The sequence below is a fragment of the Canis lupus genome, chromosome 12, assembly GCF_011100685.1.
Source record: "Canis lupus familiaris isolate Mischka breed German Shepherd chromosome 12, alternate assembly UU_Cfam_GSD_1.0, whole genome shotgun sequence".
Lineage (NCBI taxonomy): Eukaryota > Metazoa > Chordata > Mammalia > Carnivora > Canidae > Canis > Canis lupus.
In genome coordinates this window covers 72,929,875-72,952,156 of record NC_049233.1, presented here as the reverse complement: position 1 = coordinate 72,952,156, position 22,282 = coordinate 72,929,875, and the positions used below count along the sequence as shown (strand labels likewise).

The window sequence follows — 22,282 nt, the reverse complement described above, 5'->3', positions numbered from 1 at the left end:
AAAGAAGCAAGCATTTATCCTGCTATATGACGTGTATCACTTTACAAAAGAATTCTAATGAATGACTGGAAAAGAAGTAATTGGAATTCATCATTTGCACCCCATAAACGCAATCATAGATCAATGAGAAGAGAGACAACTAGGCATTTGGTTCCTAACAACGAACATACCACTTCCTTAGTCTTTACAAAGGGACCAAGACTCTGGATGTAGGTGCTCGTTTGCATACAGGAAACAACACAGGAACATGCTGAGCAATACCATGTGTTTGAAAACAGCAAAACAAACTAGGAAACTACCAGCTGTAAATGTGGCTTGTAATGTTTTAAGGAAAAGAGAGGGAGGAGAATATAAGGCATAAGGAGACATAAAAACATTTTTTTTTTTTAATGGAATTCTAACCCGTATTAGTAATTTAGGTAATGACTATACAAGACCATGGCTGTTGTGGGGGAGGGGGAGCGGGTGTTGTACAGGCTGGACTGGAACAGAAAGAGGAGCCCCCGGGACACGGACAAAGTTGTGAGTGCTGGTTACAGGGATGTCTACTGACTACCTCATGAGTTCATAGCGACTCATCCAATTCAAATTCAGAATTCAAAATTCAAAAACTACGGTTTTCTGTGTGTGCTGTATTCCACAGGGAAAAGCTTTTGAATTCAATAGTCATTGGGACTAAAAGACTTATGTCACCGAGAACTGAAATGTAATGAAATATTACATGAACAAAAGGGACCATAGAATACTTAGGAATTAACTTTTATGAAACGCAGAAGCCCTATACGAAAACATTATAAACTACTAAAGAATCTAAGAGAAGATCTACACGTGGAAAAACACTTCTTGGATAGAGGAGAGAATATTAGACTGATGGACGGCAGGGCCTCCTCCACTAGGCACGTCCCCTACACAAATACTGCCCTGAACCACAAGCAGGTGAGCAAGGGCCTCCTATGGCACGGTTTACGATGCTACCAATGATCACGGAATGTGGGAGAGGAAGCCGTACGTCTGTGATGCTATCAGATTCCAGGACATACTGACCGAAAAAAAGCAAAGCTATAAAAATAATATATGCTTTAGTATTTTCTAAATATGGGCTCAAACGCTGCCCCAAAGGGCAGAATATGCACAGAAGGGGCCTGGGAGCCCCGGGGGAAGTCGGCAGAAGAGAGAGAGTTAGGATCCTGATAATGATTCTATGTGCCTCTGAACTGCCTGAAGATACACTTTGACACAGTAGCCCAAACAATAAACCCAAGAACTTACATATTTCCAGGTAACAGTCATAAGAAAAACCCCTCCCCCAGCTGTACACGAAGCCCAGCGAGGACACTGGAGGACACGAGCGCGCTGGCTCTGCGCCCTGGGGCAAATCCCACAGCTCAGGCCTGAGTCTCCGCACCAAACAGGGAACAAACCTGATCACGGGTTTTGTGAGAATTGCAGGCAGCGTATCTGGGAACAGGCGGTACTCCAGATACGGAACGTAGCAAGTTTGTGTTTCAGGAGCAACCTTTCGTTTGCAGGTGGTTCATCTGCTGTCACCGTGACATACAATGAAACATTGATTGAAACAAACAGCAAGCAAGCACACACTGAAACGGTTTCAGGCAATTATATCTAAAATACAACTTTAACAGTTATGATCACATGAATCTTACAAGGTGTCATTTATAACATCAAGCTAACACTTTTATAAACAGCATTTATTGTACAGAGTACTCTGAGGAAGAAAAATATGTACAGCATTCGTTCCCATTAATACGGCCACTCTGTCCTGCAATACTGAAAAGGCGGAATGTGTCTGGCACAAAAATAACCCCTAAGAGTCACGAATTAGAAAAACAACACTTTTAAAAAAGATTTTTACTTTTCTGGTAGAAATATAAAAACTGTGGTTTATGGGGAAGAAATTAAACAAAAGAAAAAGTCCAATCAACTGTAGAGGTGGCTTTAACACTTGAAGTTTTGTACCTCAAACCAACTTGTTGACAGCAGTGTGTCTTTAAAACCTAAATATAAATAACTGGGCAGCGCTGCCCAAAGAGCAGCACAGTACGGGCGACTTACATAACACTGCGGTGTTCTCTACGCAGAAGGAAGACCACTTCCCGGCATCCCCATGGGGAACACGTGCTGGAGAGCTTCACCAGGTGCTACAACCCACAGAACATCCATTTTCTCACCAAATTGGGGCCATCCACACCACCACCATTTAAATGTACCAAAACTGATTTGTTTTAAAAACAAGTGGGTGCAGAGGCAGGAGGATGCACAGCCATTACGTTGTCTTCCTGAAGCCCTTTAGAATAGGGTAGATGTTTTCAAATGCTTCATAAATTTCTGCTCTGACTTTAGCACCTATGAAGACAAGTCGGAGGAGAGAGTCAGAAATAGCTTTTCTTAATGTGTTAAAGAGGTAAAATTACTTTAAAACAAAACCATAGGGCAGCCCGGTGGCTCAACGGTTTAGTGCCGCCTTCAGCCCAGGGCGTGATCCTGGAGACCCGGGATCGAGTGCCGTGTCAGGCTCCCTGCACAAAGCCTGCTTCTCCCTCTGCCTGTGTCTCTGCCCCGCCCCCCCATGTCTCTTATGAATAAATAATTTAAAAATCTAAAAAAAAAAAAAAAAAAACCATAAGCACAGTTCTCTCCATTACCAGTTAGACTAATAGCTACAGGCATTCAAACATAATGAGGGAATCCCTTATCACAAACCTGTTTTTGTTTTTATAGTATGTTCTCTTTTTTAAAAATTAAATTATTCATTCATTCATTTATTCATGAGAGGCAGAGACATAGGCAGAGGGAGAAGCAGGCTCCCTGCAGGGAGCCCAATGCAGGACTTGATCCCAGGACCCCGGGATCACAACCTGAGCTGAAAGCAGATGCTCAATCACTGAGCTACCCAGGTGCCCCCAGGAAAAAGTTCTTAAAATAGCTTTTTTTAACCACAAAAACAGTGCCCTGGGTGACTCCAGCTCCCTCTGCAGTTTGCCACAAGTGACCCATCTTGGTCCCTGCATCAGCTTCTGACCTGAGCAGTTTGTGACCTACGCAGCGCAGAAGGAACACCACATCATATTCCCCCACTTGCCTTCAAGCAAGCTCTTCTGAACCTTCCCCACTTGTTTCCAAGTGGCACTGCTGACAAATCCCAAAGCTTTACAGGAGCATTTCCAACTCAAAATGCCACCTCTCAGCCAATGTCAAGGCCACCTTCCCTGCTCTCCCCACTGGGGGGTCTTGCTGTGGTCTCATTTCCCTGCTCTCAACCCCCACCCCCGGATGGTATGTTTCTCACTAGTGCTACACAGTGGAGGAGAGAGGGTCAATGGCATCTACACCGCATACTATCCAACTGTCCCCACTCTGGGAAATTACTTCTCAGCACTGAGAAGAATCTGTTCGTGAAACTCTTTCAAACCTTTGGACACTACTTCCTGTTATAACTTACCTGTTAGTACAACTTTTCCAGAAACGAAAATAAGAAGAACAATTCTGGGTTTGATCATCCTGTAGATTAAACCAGGAAATAACTCTGGCTCGTAACTAGAAGGGAATGGCACAAACAGTTTAGAAATCAAAAGCTACCCGTGCTTTAGGTAAAATACTACTAACCGAACCGCAGACTCACTGGGAGGTCAACCCAAAGGAGAGAAAACTAAAGGCCAGTGAGGGTGATCTATCGTCAGTACCTGAAGACCAACAAACTGTGTTTCTAATGAGACTGGATTTTCTCACATGAGAACAAGACCTTTAGATTTATGCTCTGCAGTGTCTGACCCTTATCAAGGGTCATGAGTGGCATGTCCGATTGGAATCCCAGCAGCCTCATTTTCCCAGTTCAGATAGACGGAAACCAGTTACGACATGTGTAATTACCCTAGTGGGAAATGCATGACAGGCTTCTCTGACAAAGGGACACTTGGGTGGATATCGGAAATGTGAGTGGAAGTTTCCTAGGTGAGAAGTGAACAAGAGGGATGTACAAAACCTGGTCCAAGAGGGGCAGGAGCAGAGAGGCTGGAGCGGTGGACAGTGGCCTTGTAAGTGGCAGGGAAAATAAGAAGAAAGAAGATTCATTTCACTCAAGTTTATACTTTGCTGGCAGAGCTCATATAATGTTCACTAGAAAAAAACAATTCAAACAACTAGGAACAAAAATTGATATAAGAGCTTGTGGATTTAATTCATGCATTTAAAATGCACTTATTGAGCAATAAAATAATAGGGAATCAATTTCATCCCAGTCAAGGGGAGTTATAGATGTCAATAAATGAAATGGGAAGTAGGAGAATGGTGAGAATAATACATTTTCCAAGACATTAGGAAGAAACTTCAACATTAAATACATCTATTGCTATATCATTTGTGCTTACATACTGTTTTGCATATGTTATGAACTAGGTTTACACAGATTGTAAATGAACTGTTGCCACAGGTAATACATTTCAGACTCACCTGCTAAACTGTTGGTGGGTCAGCACAAGGCCTTCTAACCTTATAGGGAACTTCACATCACAGCTCCCCACCATGTTCTGAATCTTGAAGTCCAAGAACTTAGCTGGAAAACCTAACTTCTGTACAACTCTGGCATATTTCCTCGCTGCCAGTCTAGACTGTTCTTCACTAGGAAAAGGAAAAAGTGAGATAGTTACAGTCAAAGCCACCTAAAATAATTATTTAAATGAGTAACTTATAAGAAGTCCAAACTAGAAAAGTTATTTTTTCAAAAAAGGCAAAATGTCACCCCCACTTCCAGTAAGAGAACAACAGACATTAACAATTTTATCATAAAGTACTCCTGTGTCCTTGAGAGAAAACTGCAGGCCTACACCAAATTACTAATACACCCAGGTTTTACAGATGTGGAGTATCTCATCAGCACTATCATTACTATTACTGTATTTTATAACCTATATATTCCTAAAATGAAAATTAACAACTTCATTTTGATAGGAAAATATTGATAGGATTTAGACTTGACTAATGCATGCACTAATTCTACTCATTATCCATTCTTATAACACATCTGCTGGATAAACCTATGGCTTACTAATGTAGAACTTAGTCAGGAAAAGCAAAATAAAAGCAATAATACCATCCTGAGCAAAAGACTCAAGTGTAGGGGTCAGGAATGACAAAAATTAAGCATACATACATGAGATGCTTTCTTTTCCTTGAGGAAAATAAATTTATTTCTAGTTCCCTATCTTAATAAAATAATGATGCAACTAGATACAGACTACTCAATGTGTAGCAAATGGATAAAGAAAGCTAAACAGTACACATGAAAAACATGTCTAGGAAAGATAAAACCAACCAGCATTTATCGATAAACCCCAAGTTTTTGATACTTATCCAGGGAAAACAAGCAAGTCCCCTACATGAAGACTTCTGTGAAAGCTGGGGGATAAACCCATGTCTTGCCTTCTGAAAAAACTCAGAGACCATGAATCCCAATGTCCACACCAATAGCCTTCCCTTCATTAAATAAGCAAAAGCATCCACAGCCCCTTCTGTGAGTGAACAACTCCAAGTCTTATATTAAGTATCTTTTATTTTAAAGTTTAATTTACTTAATTTGTTCAAACTTTATGAAGCTGATGTAACTAATCCCCCCCCCCCGCCACTTTTTTTTTATTCATGAGAGACAGAGAGTCAGACACAGAGGGAGAAGCAGGCTCCCTTCAGGCGATGTGGGACTCGATCCCAGGACCCTGGGTTCACACCCTGAGCCAAAGGGAGGCCCTCAACCACTGAGCCACCCAGGTGCCCCTGATGTAACTAATCTTTCCCAGACCTTTGCCTTCTACCAATTACGCAGAGTCTATTAGACAAAGTTTACAGTCAAGGCCCCAAAGTGTTAACCTTCATAAATAGGATCGCTCCAAACAGACACAGAATATAGACAAGAGCATTTTATGAAAAGGGTACACTCCTTAAGACCTGCATAACCCCAACCCTCATGAGGCAGACTATTTACAAGAGGCAGCAGTGATCTGTGACAACACACATGGTGCTGCCCCGCTGCAGATCTATATATACACTCTCACACCATTAGCTCTAAAATTTTGTGATTCCTGACCAATTCTTTGTTCACTCGGGGAGGAATCTGTGTTATATATAAAACTTTTTACATAAAGGGATCCTTAATAATAGTTTGGATGTTACATTTTGTCAAATACACATAAAATGCAACTGAATATCGTGGTACTGTATGACCTAGAGAATAAACTCTTTAAACCTACCTCTTGGCTCCCGTACACACCATCTTCCCAGAACTGAAAATCAGTGCAGTGGTTCGGGGCTCTCTTATTCTCATGATTACAGCAGCAAATCGCTAAAATGGTCAGAGACAATCATTAATGAGGTCATGCCAGACTGATTTCTTTTAGGAGAACAAGAAAATGACAAAGAACATCACAACTGATAAGAAGGGCCAGCTACATACAGAGGTCTCATATCTGACAGACGCTCCTAGACAGGATTCACTTACATCACCATGCAGCACGTGTGCTTCTGCACAGGGAGCAGAATCAACAGTGACTACTGAGTAAGCTGAACCTAGATCTATGTATTCTTTCACAGACATTGCAACAAAAAATAATATTTACGGGGTGCCTGGGTGACTCAGTTAAGTGTCCAACTCTTGGTTTCAGCTCAGGTCACGATCTCGGGGTTGTGGGATAGAGCCCCGCATCAAGCTTCGTGATGGGTGTGGAGCCTGCCTGGGGTTCTCTCTCTCCCTCTCCCTCTGCCTCTCCCTCTGCCCCTCCCTCTTAAAAAAATAATAATAATATTTGCAAACATTTTACTTCAATTACATCCTTAATAAATACCAGTGTCTGTTTCTACTTATATTTGCTAGCCTCTAAAACTGTAACTGTTCTTTTAATGATTTTTTTAGCAAATAGATTGATAAACCTTTTCTACCCCCAGCGGTAGTAAATCATATTACAACCATACCAACATGTAGTGAAACGGCCTTAGAAACAGTGTTAAAGTACACAAAATTGCAAATTAGGAAAAAAAAATCAAAGTTTTTATCTTTAATTTCTACTTTTTAAGTTTTGTGTTTTTTTTTTTTTTTTTTTTTTAAGATTTTATATTTATTTGAGAGAGAGAGAGAGAGAGCAAGCAAGAGCAAGAGCCCAGGGCAGGAGGCAGGGGGAGAGGGAAAAGCAGACTCCCAACTGAGCAGGGAGCCAAACACAGGGCTCAATCCCAGGACCTGAGATCATGACCAGAGCTGAAGGCGGACATTTAACCAACTGAACCACCCAGGTGCCCCTCTACTTTTTAAGTTTTAGGAATGTTTTTATTGCTAACATTGTAACTGAAGGGGAACATATTTTAGCCATGGATTGAATTAATGGCCTCCGTTACTAGCTTACATGATAAGAGCAAAAATTTGCTTTCAAATAACTCTAAAAATTTTAGTATCTGTAATGACATAAGAAAAAAATTCATGTATTTCTAATCAAGATGACTCTTTAACAAATTAGACTGCTTTAACAATTTTAGTTTTAAAACTGCTCTATGGGGCAGCCCAGGTGGCTCAGCGGTTTAGCTCCACCTTCAGCCTGGGGCATGACCCTGGGGACCTGGGATCGAGTCCCAGTCGGGCTTCCCTGCAAGGAGCCTGCTTCTCCCTCTGCCTGTGTCTCTGCTTCTCTCTCTTTCTCTGTCTCTCATGAATAAATAAACAAAATCTTAAAAGAAAATAAAATAAAACTGCTCTATGTCTTCCCTCAGATTTCACCATCGTGCAAAAATGCTAGCCCTATATTCCAGTTTACACAAGTACCAAGAAAAGCATTCCCTAAATTCCCTCTACTGGTTTTATTGATCAAATGGTATCATTTCACTGAGGATTATAAAATTGTAAAAGCATGTATTCAAAGCAAATAAAATGATAGATGAAAGATTAATTATTTCTAATGCTACACATTATACAGGCTTGCCAACGGATAAATGGTCACTTCCAGACCTTAGTTACCTTGGGATCTTAGACAAATACTTAAAAAAATTTTAATATAGGGATCCCTGGGTGGCGCAGCGGTTTGGCGCCTGCCTTTGGCCCAGGGCGCGATCCTGGAGACCTGGGATCGAATCCCACGTCGGGCTCCCAGTGCATGGAGCCTGCTTCTCCCTCTGCCTGTGTCTCTGCCTCTATCTCTCTGTGTGTGTGTGTGTGACTATCATAAAAAAAAAATTTAAAAAAAAAATTAAAAAATTAAAAAAAAATTTTTTAATATATAGATAATTTCTTAAGAAAAAATAAAAACACTGGTCAAGAACAGTTTTTATTTGGCATTTACTTTCTTTTTAATATGCTGTGTAATAACTTTAATTTCTTGATGGAAGAATGTCGACATATATGTTTATTTTACCACTTTAGACAATTATAGAAGGGATATGTGTATCTGCACTGATGGAGAGACATATTTCTCAGTTATCTGCCTTCTAGTTTTCCTTGTGTCTGTACACAACCACATTGGATTGCTTTGGCTAAAGACAGTAACAAATATAAATGGTTGAGACTATACCAGGCACAACAGGTAATATATACAGTATCTTATTAACGAAATTGTTATTTTATTATTACCACAAATTCAACATTATATATGTATCATTTTATTCAATATGCTGATATTACATTTCAAAGTCAAAGATAAAATGCTTTATATGATGAAAACAGTTAAACAGTTCTGACTTCTCCTTTCTTTCTCTCTCTCTTTTTTAAAGATATTATTTATTCATAAGAGAGAGAGAGAGAGAGAGGCAGAGACACACAGGCAGAGGGAAAAGCAGGCTCCATGCAGGGAGCCCGACACGGGCTCGATCCCAGGTCTCCAGGATCATGCCCTGGGCCAAAGGCAGGCGGTAAACCACTGAGCCACCCAGGCTGCCCCTTTTTCTCTTTCTTAAACTCCAAAAAAATAAGAACTGTTTTTACATCGAGGTGTCTTGGTAATTTCCCAAAAGGCCACTGGGTAACCATAAAGATTTATTCTCTTACCATAAAAAAGGAGGGGTTCTAAAATAATTAGCCATATTTGATGTTCTCTATATTTTAATTAGCTCAAGCAAGCTGACCAAAAAGTCTCAGTAGCTAAATAAGCCATTTTTGTTCTTAGCCAGTTATTACAGCAATATTTTATTTTGGACAGTTCTGTATAGGCTACAGCTTCCTCGCCTGTATATAAAAGACAGGTTACGCTTTAGAGAGCTAGAAACTTGCTCCAAGACCATTACTTAACAATTTTCTCAATGCACAGCTAACATTTATTTATCCAACTTAGCTATCAGTTATAGCTGCTAAACATACCCCTTCCGTTATAGCTGCTAAACATACCCCTACACATCTATCATAGTACTTTGCTTCCTGTGTGACTGTTAAATACTGCTCCAATCTAAACCCAACTACTTTACTGCTCCCTCTTAAAAAAAACAATTTTAATAAACTATCAAAATATGTCTGAACCTGCCTCATTCTGTATTGCTGATACATCCTAGAATGAGTCCTTCAATAATGATTCATAAATTTAACATAATCAAGGTATACTTTATGTTGATATAACATCTAAATATTGTTTTAAGGTTTTATTTATATACTTAAAAGAGAGAAAGCAAGTGAGAGAGAGAGCACAAGTGGGGAGAAGGGGCAGATGGAGAGGGAGGAGCAGACTCCCTGCTGAACAGGGAACCCCAATGTGGGGCTTGATCCCAGGATCCCGGCCAGGATCACTACCCAAGCTGAAGGCAGATGATTAACTGACAGAACCACCCAGGGGCCCCACTTCTAAATATTGTTATAAAATATTATTACAACAGCTCATTATCTACTAAAATTGCGATCTTACTAGTAGAGGTTCATGAGTAAATATTAATAGTCAATAAGATTTGGGTTTATGTTACGAGGAAAATAAAAGAATTTTCTATCTTCTTTGGATATCTCCAAAACATTAAACATAGTGACTTATTAGAGAAATCATACTTCTGAAGAAAATATCAATTGTAAGATTACAGCCTACTCTAGGGAAAATGGCTTCACTAACTCACGTAAACAGCAGCTCTTACTAGGTTTAGGTGCCACTAACAATACAATGATATAGTTTTCAGGCTGAGGAGGAAGGAAGAAACTTAGTCATTGTCTTTCTCTTGGTTTTATTTAATATCTCAAAATGGCTTGGTGTCACTCAAAATCATCTTCCAAGTTTTAATACTCAGGTATGTGCATATACACGTTGAGTATAAACAAAAGGCCAGAAAAAAAAAAAGAGAGAGAGACACACACACACACACACACAAATATGTACATAGATTCAAACTTCACAAGAATATTGGTGAGGACAGAGGAAGACACAGACATGGCCAACATGCACATGAGAAAATGCTCTGCATCACTGGCCATACAAAATACAAATCCAAACCACAATGAGATACCACCTCACCCCAGTGAGAATGGGGAACATTAACAAGGCAGGAAACCACAAATGTTGGAAAGGATATGGAGGAAGGGGAACCCTCCTGCACTGTGGGTGGGAATGTGAACTGGTGCAGCCACTCTGGAAAACTGTGTGGAGGTTCCTCAAAGAGTTAAAAATAGACCTGCCCTACGACCCAGCAATTGCACTGCTGGGGATTTACCCCAAAGACTCAGATGCAATGAAAAGCCGGGACACTTGCACCCCGATGTTTCTAGCAGCAATGTCCACAATAGCCAAACTGTGGAAGGAGCCTCGGTGTCCATCGAAAGATGATGGATAAAGAAGATGTGGTTTATGTGTACAATGGAATATTCCTCAGCCATTAGAAACGACAAATACCCACGATTTGCTTCGACGTGGATGGAACTGGAGGATATTATGCTGAGTGAAATAAGTCAATCGGAGAAGGACAAACATTATATGTTCTCATTCATTTGGGGAATATAAATAATAGTGAAAAGGAATAGAAGGGAAGGGAGAAGAAATGGGTAGGAAATATCAGAAAGGGAGACAGAACAAAAAGACTCCTAACTATGGGAAACGAACTAAGGGTGGTGGAAGGGGAGGAGGGCAGGGGTGGGGGTGAATGGGTGACAGGCACTGAGGGGGGCACTTGACGGGATGAGCACCGGGTGTTATTCTGTATGTTGGCAAATTGAACACCAATAAAAAATAAATTTATTAAAAAAAAAAAAAGAAGCTGTGGTCTATGTATACAGTGGAATATTCCTCAGCCATTAGAAACAACAAATACCCACCATTTGCTTCAACGTGGATGGAACTGGAGGGTATGATGCTGAGTGAAATAAGTCAATCGGAGAAGAACAAACATTATATGGTCTCATTCATTTGGGGAATATAAAAATTAGTGAAAGGGAATAAAGGGGAAAGGAGAAAAAATGAGTGGGAAATATCAGAAAGGGAGACAGAACATGAGAGACTCCTAACTCTGGGAAACGAACTAGGGGTGGTGGAAGGGGAGGAGGGCGGGGGGTGGGGGTGACTGGGTGACGGGCACTGAGGGGGGCACTTGACGGGATGAGCACTCGGTGTTATTCTATATGTTGGCAAATTGAACACCAATAAAAAATAAATTTATAAAAAAACAAAAAGAAAAAAGAAAAAAAAAGAATATTGGTGAGGATATTTAACTTGAGAAGTTCAAAAGGCTACTTCATAAGCCAAGAAAAACTACAACAAGAAAAAATTCAGCAAGATGCTGAATTCTTACTTAGATGTGATCTAGTAGTAGCCAAACCAAAATCTAGATGTGCTTAATAACAGCATATACGTAGTTCTGTTGATTAAGCTTTTCTTTGTTAAAAGGGCCAATGCTAAAACAGCCCAAGTTTCCAAAAAGAGATTCATTATTTATTATTAATTTATTATTAACTTCTGGCCAATCCTGTTTCACCCAAGTACCCTTCCCCAAATCTCCAACTGGGTTATTCTGAAGTAAAATCCAGATAGTATATCATTCCATTCTATATAGATTTAAAAACATAAACGGAATCATACCACATATTCTGTTCTTTAATGTCACAGGATCCCATCACAACGGGCAAATAAATTTTAGTTTATGGCATGCAGACCGCCCTGACTCTAGGGTCTCTCACATGGTAGCTACTCAATAAAAAAAAAGATACAAATTTTGCTGGCATCAACAAACCTAAGCATGACGCAAACATTTTGTTCTAAGGACCTTTACCAGTAAATTCCTGTATTATTATAGTTTGAAATACATTATAATTGCTCTGACCTTGGGATTATATTCAGCATTTCGGGCACGAAGTGCAATGGTCTTTAGGTCAAGCTTACAGCCAAGATTCACTGTAGATACAATATTTCTGCAAAAAATTTGAAAAGAAAACATTATTTATTTAACTTTTACAGGTTGAGATGTTTGATATTATCTAGAAATCTGATTCTTTTACTAGAACAAATTTATTTACATTGGTTTAATTTAAACTAATTTAAAAATTTTTTAAATATATTTTTTTCTTTATTTATTTATTATAGTCACACAGAGAGAGAGAGAGAGGCAGAGACACAGGCAGAGGGAGAAGCAGGCTCCATGCACCAGGAGCCCGACGTGGGATTCGATCCCGGGTCTCCAAGATCACACCCTGGGCCAAAGGCGGCGCCAAACCACTGCGCCACCCAGGGATCCCCAATTAATTTAAATTTTAAATCTTTAAAAATTGTTGACATTTATTACTTGTTTAGTACACACCCTTATGAGCATTTCACATAGGTTACCCTACTTAATATTTAACAATGCACTAGGAAGTAATAACTATTAATATTCACACTTTCAGATGAAGAAGCTGAGGCTTAAATGGGGCAGTACCTTGCTCCAGGTAATCATGGTTCCAAAGTGGTAGTGTTTGCATCCATCTATCCCCATCTATCCCCAGAGCCACGCCTTAGCCCTTTGAATGAAACTGATTGCCCATTAACCATCATGCATGAGCATGGAACATCCCTGTCCCGTGAATACTGATTCCAAATTGCGAACACATCTCCAATTGTTTCTAGCTCACTGCTGCTTTTGGTTCTTTCCCATCCTGTCAAAATGCAATACTTTGAAAACTTGATGGCTCACAATTTGGTTGGATAAGAAAGAAGATAGCTGCATACTTTAATATACAATATTAAGGCCAATTAGAATGATCAACCCAATGACTGTTTTTTTTTTAATATTTTATTTATTTATTCATGAAAGACACAGGTAGAGAGGCAGAGACACAGGCAGAGTGAGAAGTAGGCTCCTTGCAGGGAGCCCGATGTGGGACTCGATCCTGGGTCTCCAAGATCACACCCTGGGCTGAAGGTGGCGCTAAACCGCTGAGCCACCTGGGCTGCCCCCAATGACTGTTTTCATTTCTACATCCTTCCAGGGATCCGTGGGTGGCTCCGCGGTTTAGCACCTGCCTTCCACCCAGGGCGTGATCCTGGAGTCCCAGGATTGAGTCCCAAGTCGGGCTCCCGGCATGGAGCCTGCTTCTCCCTCTGCCTGTGTCTCTGCCTCTCTCTCTCATGAATAAATAAAATCTAAAAAACAAAAACAAAAACAAAAACTGTTTCTTTTCAATCAATTTTATATACACACTTGCCTTTAGCATGTCTTTACTTACAAACTGAATCAAGTTGTGGTGCATCCACCACAAATTTAGTCATACAATTGCTACGCATACTCATTTTTCTTTTTTTTTTAACAAACAGTACATAGGGTTCAAATTTCTCTGTATCCCCAAAACTTGTTATATTCTGCTTTTGGCAGCTGTCCTAATGAGTATGAGGTGGTATCTCATTGTAGTTTTGATCTGCATTTACATGTTTAGTGATGTCGAGCATCCTTTCATGTGGTTATTGGCCATTCGCATATTTTCCCTGGAGAAATGTCTATTCAAGTCCTTTGTCCATTTTGGAATCAGGCTGTTTGTTTTTTGTTGTTGGGTTTTAGTAGTTCTCTAAATATCTAGATAATAACCCTTTATTGGATACATGACTTGCAACTATTTTCTTCCATCTTGTGGGTTGCATTTTTACTCTGTGAACAGTGTCTTGATAAAAATTTTCGCGTAGTTCAGGTTATCTGCATTTTCTGTTGTCACCTGTGTCTTTGGTGACACATCCAAGAAAACATTGCCAAGTTCAATGTCGTGAAGCTTTTGTCCTATATTTTCTTCACTGACTTTTCCTTTGGATCTTATACTTAAGTCTTTTATCTATCTTGAGTTAGAGTTTGTTTTCATTTTGTTTGTTTGTTTGTTTTTTGTATCCAAAATCTGGTTTATTGGGATATTTTCCCACTCCCCTTGATTCATGGTGCTTTTAGTGCTGCTTCTGCCTAAAAGACCATCCTTCTGTAAGCCTTGCTTTTTCCTCCTGTGGGCTGGCTTCTCATTGACACATATGTGAGAATATTTGTATTTTTTCAAGAATTTTTCTCCTACCCCTATCCACTCTGCACCCATTTCATTTATGTAGAAAAATCCATTTAGGACAAGAACAGACATCTTCAACTTGTGGAAAGGACAGAGCTCTTCAAAGTTATATATAGCCCTCATAATAACCAATGAAGACAAACAAGGACCACCATGAACTAAGACTAAGTAACTAATCTTCCCTTCCCAAAGACTGAAAACATCACAAGGGAGGGAGACTACAAAATGCTTGGTTCAGCAAATCAGCTAGAGGGAAATGTCTATAAAAACAATTTGGTAGCTTGTGTTTATATATTTGGCCCAGGATTATAAACATGAGCTACCAGGTCTGAAGATGTTATGCGAGCCTTTTACTGAAGGGACTGACTCACTAAGGCAGCTTAGTATCCCTTTCTCATGTAAAAGTGAGAGAGAGAACATACATACTTGATATATGATGACTACTATCCTTTTTTTTTTTTTTTTTTTTTTTTTTTTAATTTATTTATGACAGTCACAGAGAGAGAGAGAGAGAGAGGCAGAGACACAGACAGAGGGAGAAGCAGGCTCCATGCACTGGGAGCCTGATGTGGGATTCGATCCCGGGTCTCCAGGATCGCGCCCTGGGCCAAAGGCAGGCGCCAAACCGCTGCGCCACCCAGGGATCCCGATGACTACTATCCTTAATGGTATTAAATCCTTAAATAAATCAATCTAGTTGAAAACAAAGAACAGCAGCACCCAGTCCAAAGGACACTTCCAGGGTGAGAGAGAAGACACAACACAAAGTACTCACTGTAGCTGCGGCACGATCCCAGAGCTCTCAGAGGCTGGTGTGGCAGGGGTAATAGGGGTCATGGGGGTCATGGGGGAAGGATAGAGGGGAGTGGTGCCCGGCAAGGGTGCAGTGGTAAGAGTCTGTGAGTGGAAGAGCTGTGGTGTCTGGCCCGAGGCTCCCTGGGTCGCCTGCTGGGATGTCGACTGCTGCACTGCTGTCACAGCCTGCTGCTGGGCCTGCTGTTGCTGCTGCTGCTGCTGGGCCTGCTGCTGCTGGGCCTGCTGCTGCTGCTGCTGTTGTCTCTGCTGTTCCTCCAGAAGAGAAAGGCTGTTGGTGTTCTGGATAGGCTGTGGAGTCAGTCCTGTGCCATAAGGCATCATTGGACTGAAGATAGGGATTCCAGGAGTCATGGCACCCTGCGGAAAGTCAGGAGAACAGTAAGTCAGGCCAGCTGGTATGGGGTGGTTTCTGCACCTGTGTGATAGAAGAGGCGGTGAGATGTATAAGGACAGATGCCTTCTGAATATAAATGGGGTTATGATGCCTTAACAGAAATGCATTTGCTGTTCTTTCTTCTTCACCACTTTCTTCTTCACCATAGCATGGTAGGTAAGAGCTTAGTATTTGGGATTATACCTGGGTGTGCAATCCAACCCTGCTACTTACTACATGTGAAAACACGAGGAAGTTGCTTAGCCCTAATAATAGTGTTAGTAATAATGTTCTAATACATAACTGGAGTGACTGCCCATCGATGTTTAAACTACTACCCTAGCATACAGCCCATTCACTCTCAGTGACTATTATCTGTCCAAGGTTGGGTGATAAATCACATGCTTACCCTAGAGATGCCACTTAACTCATTCAACGCAATGACAAGCACATGGAAAACACTCCGTGTTAACAACAATAATGACAATTGTGAGAATACTATTCAAAAAGGTGGATCATTTGCTCTCCAAAAAGTTTAAATCAAGAAAATCCAATGTATCTATCAGAACAGTCTCAATTTACTTCTCCAAATACTTAACTTTTCCAGACACTGTTACATTTACTAACTTACGAGTCTCAAAACAGCCCTTTGGAAGAAGGAAAAATAGATGCTGTTCTTCCCACATTAAGGACAAGAAAACTGACACCAGGAGAAGCTAAATGACTTCCCTAAGACCACAGATCTCACTAGTAGAGAAGCCATGATCAACGGCTAAGTTTTCTGGACACCCAGTCAGTCCACTGCCCTCACTCAACAACAAAATCCATGGAGCTCATGGAGCCTGCAGAGCTTGCAGTGGTTTTGTGAACCTCTTAAAATTATACCCAATATTTCTGCCTGAAGGAATCCACAGTGTCCAGTAGATCCTCAAATAGGTGCAAGATCCAAAAGAGAGCCACAATCCCTTCCCACTTCTACCACTTTATTTGACAGAAAGCATAAACCAAAACTGTCTAAGGAATTTCTGTTAAATTGTTTCACCAACATGATGGCAGGAAGAATGTGAGGAGGAGGATCAAATGTATACCGCAGCCCTAACTGTATAGGAGTTAGTCTACGGCATCTAACACTCTATAGACATTCAGGTCACATTACTTTGAAAAAGTAAGGTTTTGAAAGGTCTTCCTTTCTTTATGTCACATAAACAGATGAACTCAAAATGGATCACAGACATACGTGTAAAAGATAAAACTATGTTGAGAAAATCCTTAAGACTTTGGGTAAGACAAGATTTCTTAAGATACCAAAGCACTAATCATGAAGTAAACTGATAAATGGACTTCAGAAAAAAGTAAGAGCTTCTACTCTTTGAAAGACACCATTAAGGAAATTATAAAGGAAGCCACACCACAGACTGAGAGAAAACATATATAATACCTATACCTAAGAAAGCACCTGTATCCACAATATATGAGAGCAACTATAATACAATAAAAGACAAATAAGCCAACAAACAAATGGGCAAACGATGCCAAGGACATTCTACAAATGAAGACAAGCAATTGGCCAAAAAGCACTTAACAAGATGCTCAAAATCATTAGTCATCAGGAAAATGCCAATTCAAATCACAAATACTATTAAGCAACAACTAGAATAGCTAAAAGTTAAAACCTCAAGTATCAGTGAGGATGTGGAACAACCAAAACTCTCACATGCTGCTGGCAGAACTAGAACATGGTTCAACAATTTCTCAGAGTGAAACGTATACTTAACCATATGGCCTAGCAATCCCTCTCCTAGGTATTCACCCAAGAGAGACAGAAACAGTAGACACACAGCCTGTTCACAAATGTTTACAGCAACTTTATTCATAACAGCCCTGACCTAGAAACTCCCCCTAATGTATGGATACACAAAATGTGATACAGCCACACAAAGGAGCATTACCTGACAATATAAAGGCATCTGTGGACATACAAGTGTTAAACTGGGCAAAAAACACAGACACACACAAAAAAACACATACTGATATAATTCCATTTGTCTGAAACTCTAGGCTAGGCAAAACTATCTTTAGCTAAGGATCAGATCAATTGTATACACAGGTATATACAATTATCAACACACTTAAAAGGGGTGTTTTTATTTTATGAAAATTTTATCTAAAGGTTATTTTTTTTTTTACATTTTTTAATTTAAATTCAATTAATTAACATACAGTGTATTATGTTTCAGAGGTAGAGGCCAGTGATTCATCAGTTGCATTTATCACCCAGTGCTATTACATCAAGTGCCCTCCCCAATGCCTGTCCCCCAGTTACCCCATCCCTCACCCACCTCCCCTCCAGTGACCCTCAGTTTCCTAGCGTTAAGAGTCTCTTATAGTTTATCTTCCTGATTTTGTTTCCCTCCCTTCCCCTATAACCTCCTGCTTTGTTTCTTAAATTTCATGAGTGAAATTACATAATTATCTTTCTCTGATTGACTTATAGATTAAGAATTTTTTAAATTTATTCATTAAAGAGACAGAGAGTGCACGTGCACATACAAGTGGGAGAGGTGGAGGGAGAGGGAGAGGGAGAGAGAATCCCAAGCAGACTTCTAGCTGAGGGCAAAGGCTGACACAGGGCTTGATCCCACAACCAGTGAGATCATGACCTGAGCCAAAACCAAGAGTCAGACACCCAACCGTCTAAGCCACCTAGGTGCCCTGCAAATAATATATCTACTTTTTTAAAAAAATTAACCTTTTGGGGAGCCTGGGGGAGTGAGTCAGTTGAGCATCCAATTCTTGGTTCGTAGGATCCAGCCCCATGTTGGCCTCTGCACTCAGTGCAGACTCTGTGGAAGATTCTCTTTCTCTTCCTCCTCTCACTCTCTCCTCTATCTCTCTCTCTCAAAAAAATCAATTAAATCTTAAAAAATATAAGTAGATATGTTTTCTCCTTAAACATAAAAGAGAAAGGATAAAACCAGAAAATAAGTGATGCCAGGGTGGCTCAGTGGTTGAGCACCTGCCTTCGGCCCAGGGCATGATCCTGGAGACCTGAGATCAAGTCCTGCATCGGGCTCCCTACATGGAGCCTGCTTCTCCCTCTGCCTCTCTCTGTGTGTCTCTCATGAATAAATGAATAAATAAAATATTTAAAAAATAATAATAATTTGGTGAGATTTACTCTCAGAATCAACGACCCGATAATCACCTGGAGCACTTTCATAAATGTTTATGGAAAGAGTAAGATTATAAACAAATACATATTTTAACTTCCAAATAAACTCCCTGAATTTAACACTATCATGCCTACCAAAGTCTAATAGAACTTCTCAACAAAATAGAAGCTTAAAAACATATACATCCATTTTTAACAATACGTGGTTAAATCCCCTTCCTTCCTTTTTACAACCTCTAGCAATGCAGATTCCCATATATGCCCTCCCTCCAGCTGTATTACCTGAGGGGAGGCCAGGCCCTGAGCATAAGGCGGCAAGCTGTTGTTCTGATCCATGATGTTCACTCTCTTCTTGGTAAATCAAATACCTTTGCACGGGAACTTGCCTCGGCATTCAGTCTTTTCCTAGAGCATCCCCAGTACACGCTTCTTAGCGATTTCCTCAACTGTTTGCGTTATCCTCATGCACACCAAGAAATAGTAATCTGCTTTGAAAAAAATTTGAAGTTTAATGTAAAAATACAGGCAAGCTGTAGAGTCTTATAAACCAGTTTCATGATAACACACAAACTAGAAAAAAAAAAAAACAATGAAACTATTTTGGAATATATTTCTTTTAACCTTATAATGCTGAAATGCTATTCTTTTCGTGTGTACTGTGACTGCATGTAAAACTGTCAATAGAACAAAAACTACTTTATTACATGTTTAATTTAAAAACTCTTAAGAATGTTCCAAATTAAGGTGTCATAATCAACATTAAAAACTTTTGGGGAGGGGCACCTGGGTGGCTCAGCGGTTGAGCATCTGCCTTCGGCTCAGGGCGTGACCCCGGGGTCTGGGAATCAAGCCCCACATCAGGCTCCCTGCAGGGAGCCTGCTTCTCCCTCTGCCTGTGTCTCTGCCTTGCTCTCTCTGTGTCTCTCATAAATAAATAAAATCTTAAAAAAAAAAAAACTTTTGGGGAAAAACACTCAGAGAAAACAAATTCCTAAGCAAACTTATATCTGAGCAGAAATATTGATTGAGCACAGTATACACAGTGCTATTTGATATTTTGTATCCTCCACAACATCTTGGGTATAAGTTCAATAAATACTGAATTGGATCCAATACACTTTAGTGTGATCATTTACTGATCTTCTGGTTTATTTTTTTTAAGATTTTATTTGGTTTGTATCCCAGTGGGGCCTATGTAAATAAATAAATAACTAAATATATATATATATATATATATTTAGTTATGAGAGAGAGAGAGAGAGAGGAGACACAGGCAGAGGGAGAAGCAGGCTCCTTGCAAGGAGCCTGATGTGGAAGTCGATCCTGGATCCTGGGATCATGCCCTGAGCCTAATGCAGACACTCAACGACTGAGCCACCCAGGTGTCCCTGATATTCTGCTTTAATAGAACACAGAAGCTGTACAGACCCAAAAATAAATAGCACGTTTTTATACATGTAATAACTTGATTTCTTTAGAACACATAAACACGAACTGTACTCTATCTAGCTTTCTTTATTAGCTCATCGTCTCTTTACTGGCTACATATTTTTTTATTTCTTTTAGACAAAAGAACCAAGTGACTACTTAAAGACCGTTTGTTGAGTTTAGTTCCGATGGATCCTTAACTTGCTGAGGGTTCTGTGAGAACTGGATCAAACGGGACTGGCTGATTAACACATCAAGAACAAAATCTAGTTATCACCTAGTAAACACAGGATAAATGTTAGCTCCCGTTAGATTTCAGTTTAAACATCATCTACTAAGGTATTGTCACATATTGAGCCTGCTGGTCTCAAAGTTACAAGCTGTACACAAAAGGCACGCAGGACCTTCCAGCTTGTACAAAGCAAGCACTCAGTCGTTTGTTGGACGAATGAGAGAACCGGACAGTCGCTTTGGGAGGACAAGGGAGCCAAAGACTACGCACCCTACATACTCGTCACTGAAAAAGGCCAAAAAAAGGAAGAAAGAACACTCTGCTTCAGAAAACGTCAGATATAAGAAAAGTGTATTTTTAAAAGTGTTTTCCTGTAATAATAGAAGTGCTGACACCATGAAATCGGTGAGAGCAAGGCCATTCGCATCCGACTTCGCTGTGCCGGGAGCGCGGGATCCCGCAGCGCGGCGGCCCTGCCCGGCGGCCGGCGGAGGAGGACGGCGCAGCCCCCGCCGCGGCTGGCAGGGCAGCGGGGACTCACGGGGGGCTCCGGTCCCGGAGGCGGAGAGGCGCGGAGCACGGCCCTGCGACCCGGGAGCGCCGACCGCGAGCGAGTAGGCAGGGGCCGCCCGGGCCGCGGCAACAAGGAAGGGGGCGGGGTTGGGAGCGCTCAGTACCGGAGACTCCCCGGAAGCTGGGGGCTGCGCGGCCCGCCCCTCCCCGCCCCTCCCCGCGGGCCCCCTTAAGACCGCGGAGCCCACAGCCAGGCCGCGCCCAGACGAGCCCTGCAGAGGGGGCTGCTCCACGTCGGGCGCCCGGGGACGGAGCCGTGAGGCCCGCGCGGCCCCCGGCGCCCGCGGTAAACCGAGAGCGGAGGCTCCCGCGCCGCAGTCCCGCTCGGGGAACCCCAGGAGGACGCGGTGCGGCGGGCCGGGCAGGGCAGCCGGAGGGGCCGGAGGGGCGGCCCCGCGCCCGAGCAGGGCGGCTCCCCAGCTCTGCCGACGCGGGCGGCGGGTACCGGCCCGAGCGGCGCTGCACGAGCGCAGGAGCCGCGTACCCCCCGCGGCCTGCGCGCCCCTCGGCGCCCCGCCGTCGCCCCACGGCCGCGCCGCAGGCCTCGCCTCCGCGCCGGCGCTCGGACGACGAGAAGGCGACCGCGGCTGTTACCTGCGGTCCCTGCACGGTCCCCCGCGGGCTCGCGAAACCGAAGTTCGGCCGCAGGCGGCCCAGGCGCCCGCCACGGCGACCCTTTCCGACCCTACTGAACTCCGGGCGCGAGCTGATCATGTCACTTCCGCCAGGACCGCCCTCGGCTTCAGCAGGCTACGGACGCCGGAGCGGCGGCCATGGGAAGTGTTGGCGCCCGGGCACTTCCGCTGTTCGCCCGAGCGCCGGGCGGAAGGGCGAGGAGGCGCCGGCGGAGGCCCCGGCCGGAGCTCTTCCTAATTGGTCCCTGCTGCGGGGAGGCAAGATCGGGATGTTCAAACGTTAACTTTTTAAACCGTCCAGCCGTGTGACCTTCGGCGAGCTCCCCGAGCTCCCCGCCTCCGCTGGGAGAATGGAACGCGAATGGCAGGAGCCCTCCGAGAAGCTGCGAGATTGATGAGGGCCCGGCACGTGGGACGCCCTCGGGGCCTGAGAGCCCCGGACACGAAGATAGGAGGAAAACAGCCTGGCTTAGACTGCGGTCCGCTGGGCTTGTGCCACGGCCTTCTCACCCGTGCCGCAGACTAGGACGGAACCCCAAGCTCGGCTCCCTCCCTGGGAAAGCCGATACTGCAGAGAGTGGAAAGGAACGGGAGCTTCAGC

At 42.3% G+C, this 22,282-nt stretch overlaps 2 protein-coding genes across 5 annotated transcripts; one reads left to right on the top strand and one right to left on the bottom strand.

The window, feature by feature from the left end:
• Positions 1–1,602: 1,602 nt before the first annotated feature.
• TBP (TATA-box binding protein) lies at positions 1,603–21,799 on the bottom strand. 4 transcript variants are annotated; one of them, XM_038555038.1, is made up of 8 exons: positions 21,641–21,799; positions 19,096–19,301; positions 15,228–15,625; positions 12,262–12,349; positions 6,258–6,349; positions 4,468–4,635; positions 3,461–3,555; positions 1,603–2,364 (listed from the first exon to the last, which is right to left on the bottom strand). In XM_038555038.1, the coding sequence occupies exons 2-8, from the start codon at positions 19,147–19,149 to the stop codon at positions 2,285–2,287; spliced, it is 975 nt and encodes a 324-aa protein (XP_038410966.1). In that variant the 5' UTR covers positions 19,150–19,301; positions 21,641–21,799; the 3' UTR covers positions 1,603–2,284. The 4 variants fall into 4 exon arrangements, with proteins under 4 accessions (XP_038410966.1, XP_038410965.1, XP_038410968.1 ...); XM_038555037.1 differs by having other exon boundaries at positions 19,096–19,298; XM_038555040.1 differs by lacking the exon at positions 21,641–21,799 and adding an exon at positions 21,015–21,039 and having other exon boundaries at positions 19,096–19,298.
• LOC119876901 (translation initiation factor IF-2-like) lies at positions 20,870–21,919 on the top strand. Its single transcript, XM_038555064.1, has 3 exons — positions 20,870–20,878; positions 20,937–21,087; positions 21,168–21,919. The coding sequence occupies exons 1-3, from the start codon at positions 20,870–20,872 to the stop codon at positions 21,917–21,919; spliced, it is 912 nt and encodes a 303-aa protein (XP_038410992.1).
• Positions 21,920–22,282: the final 363 nt, after the last annotated feature.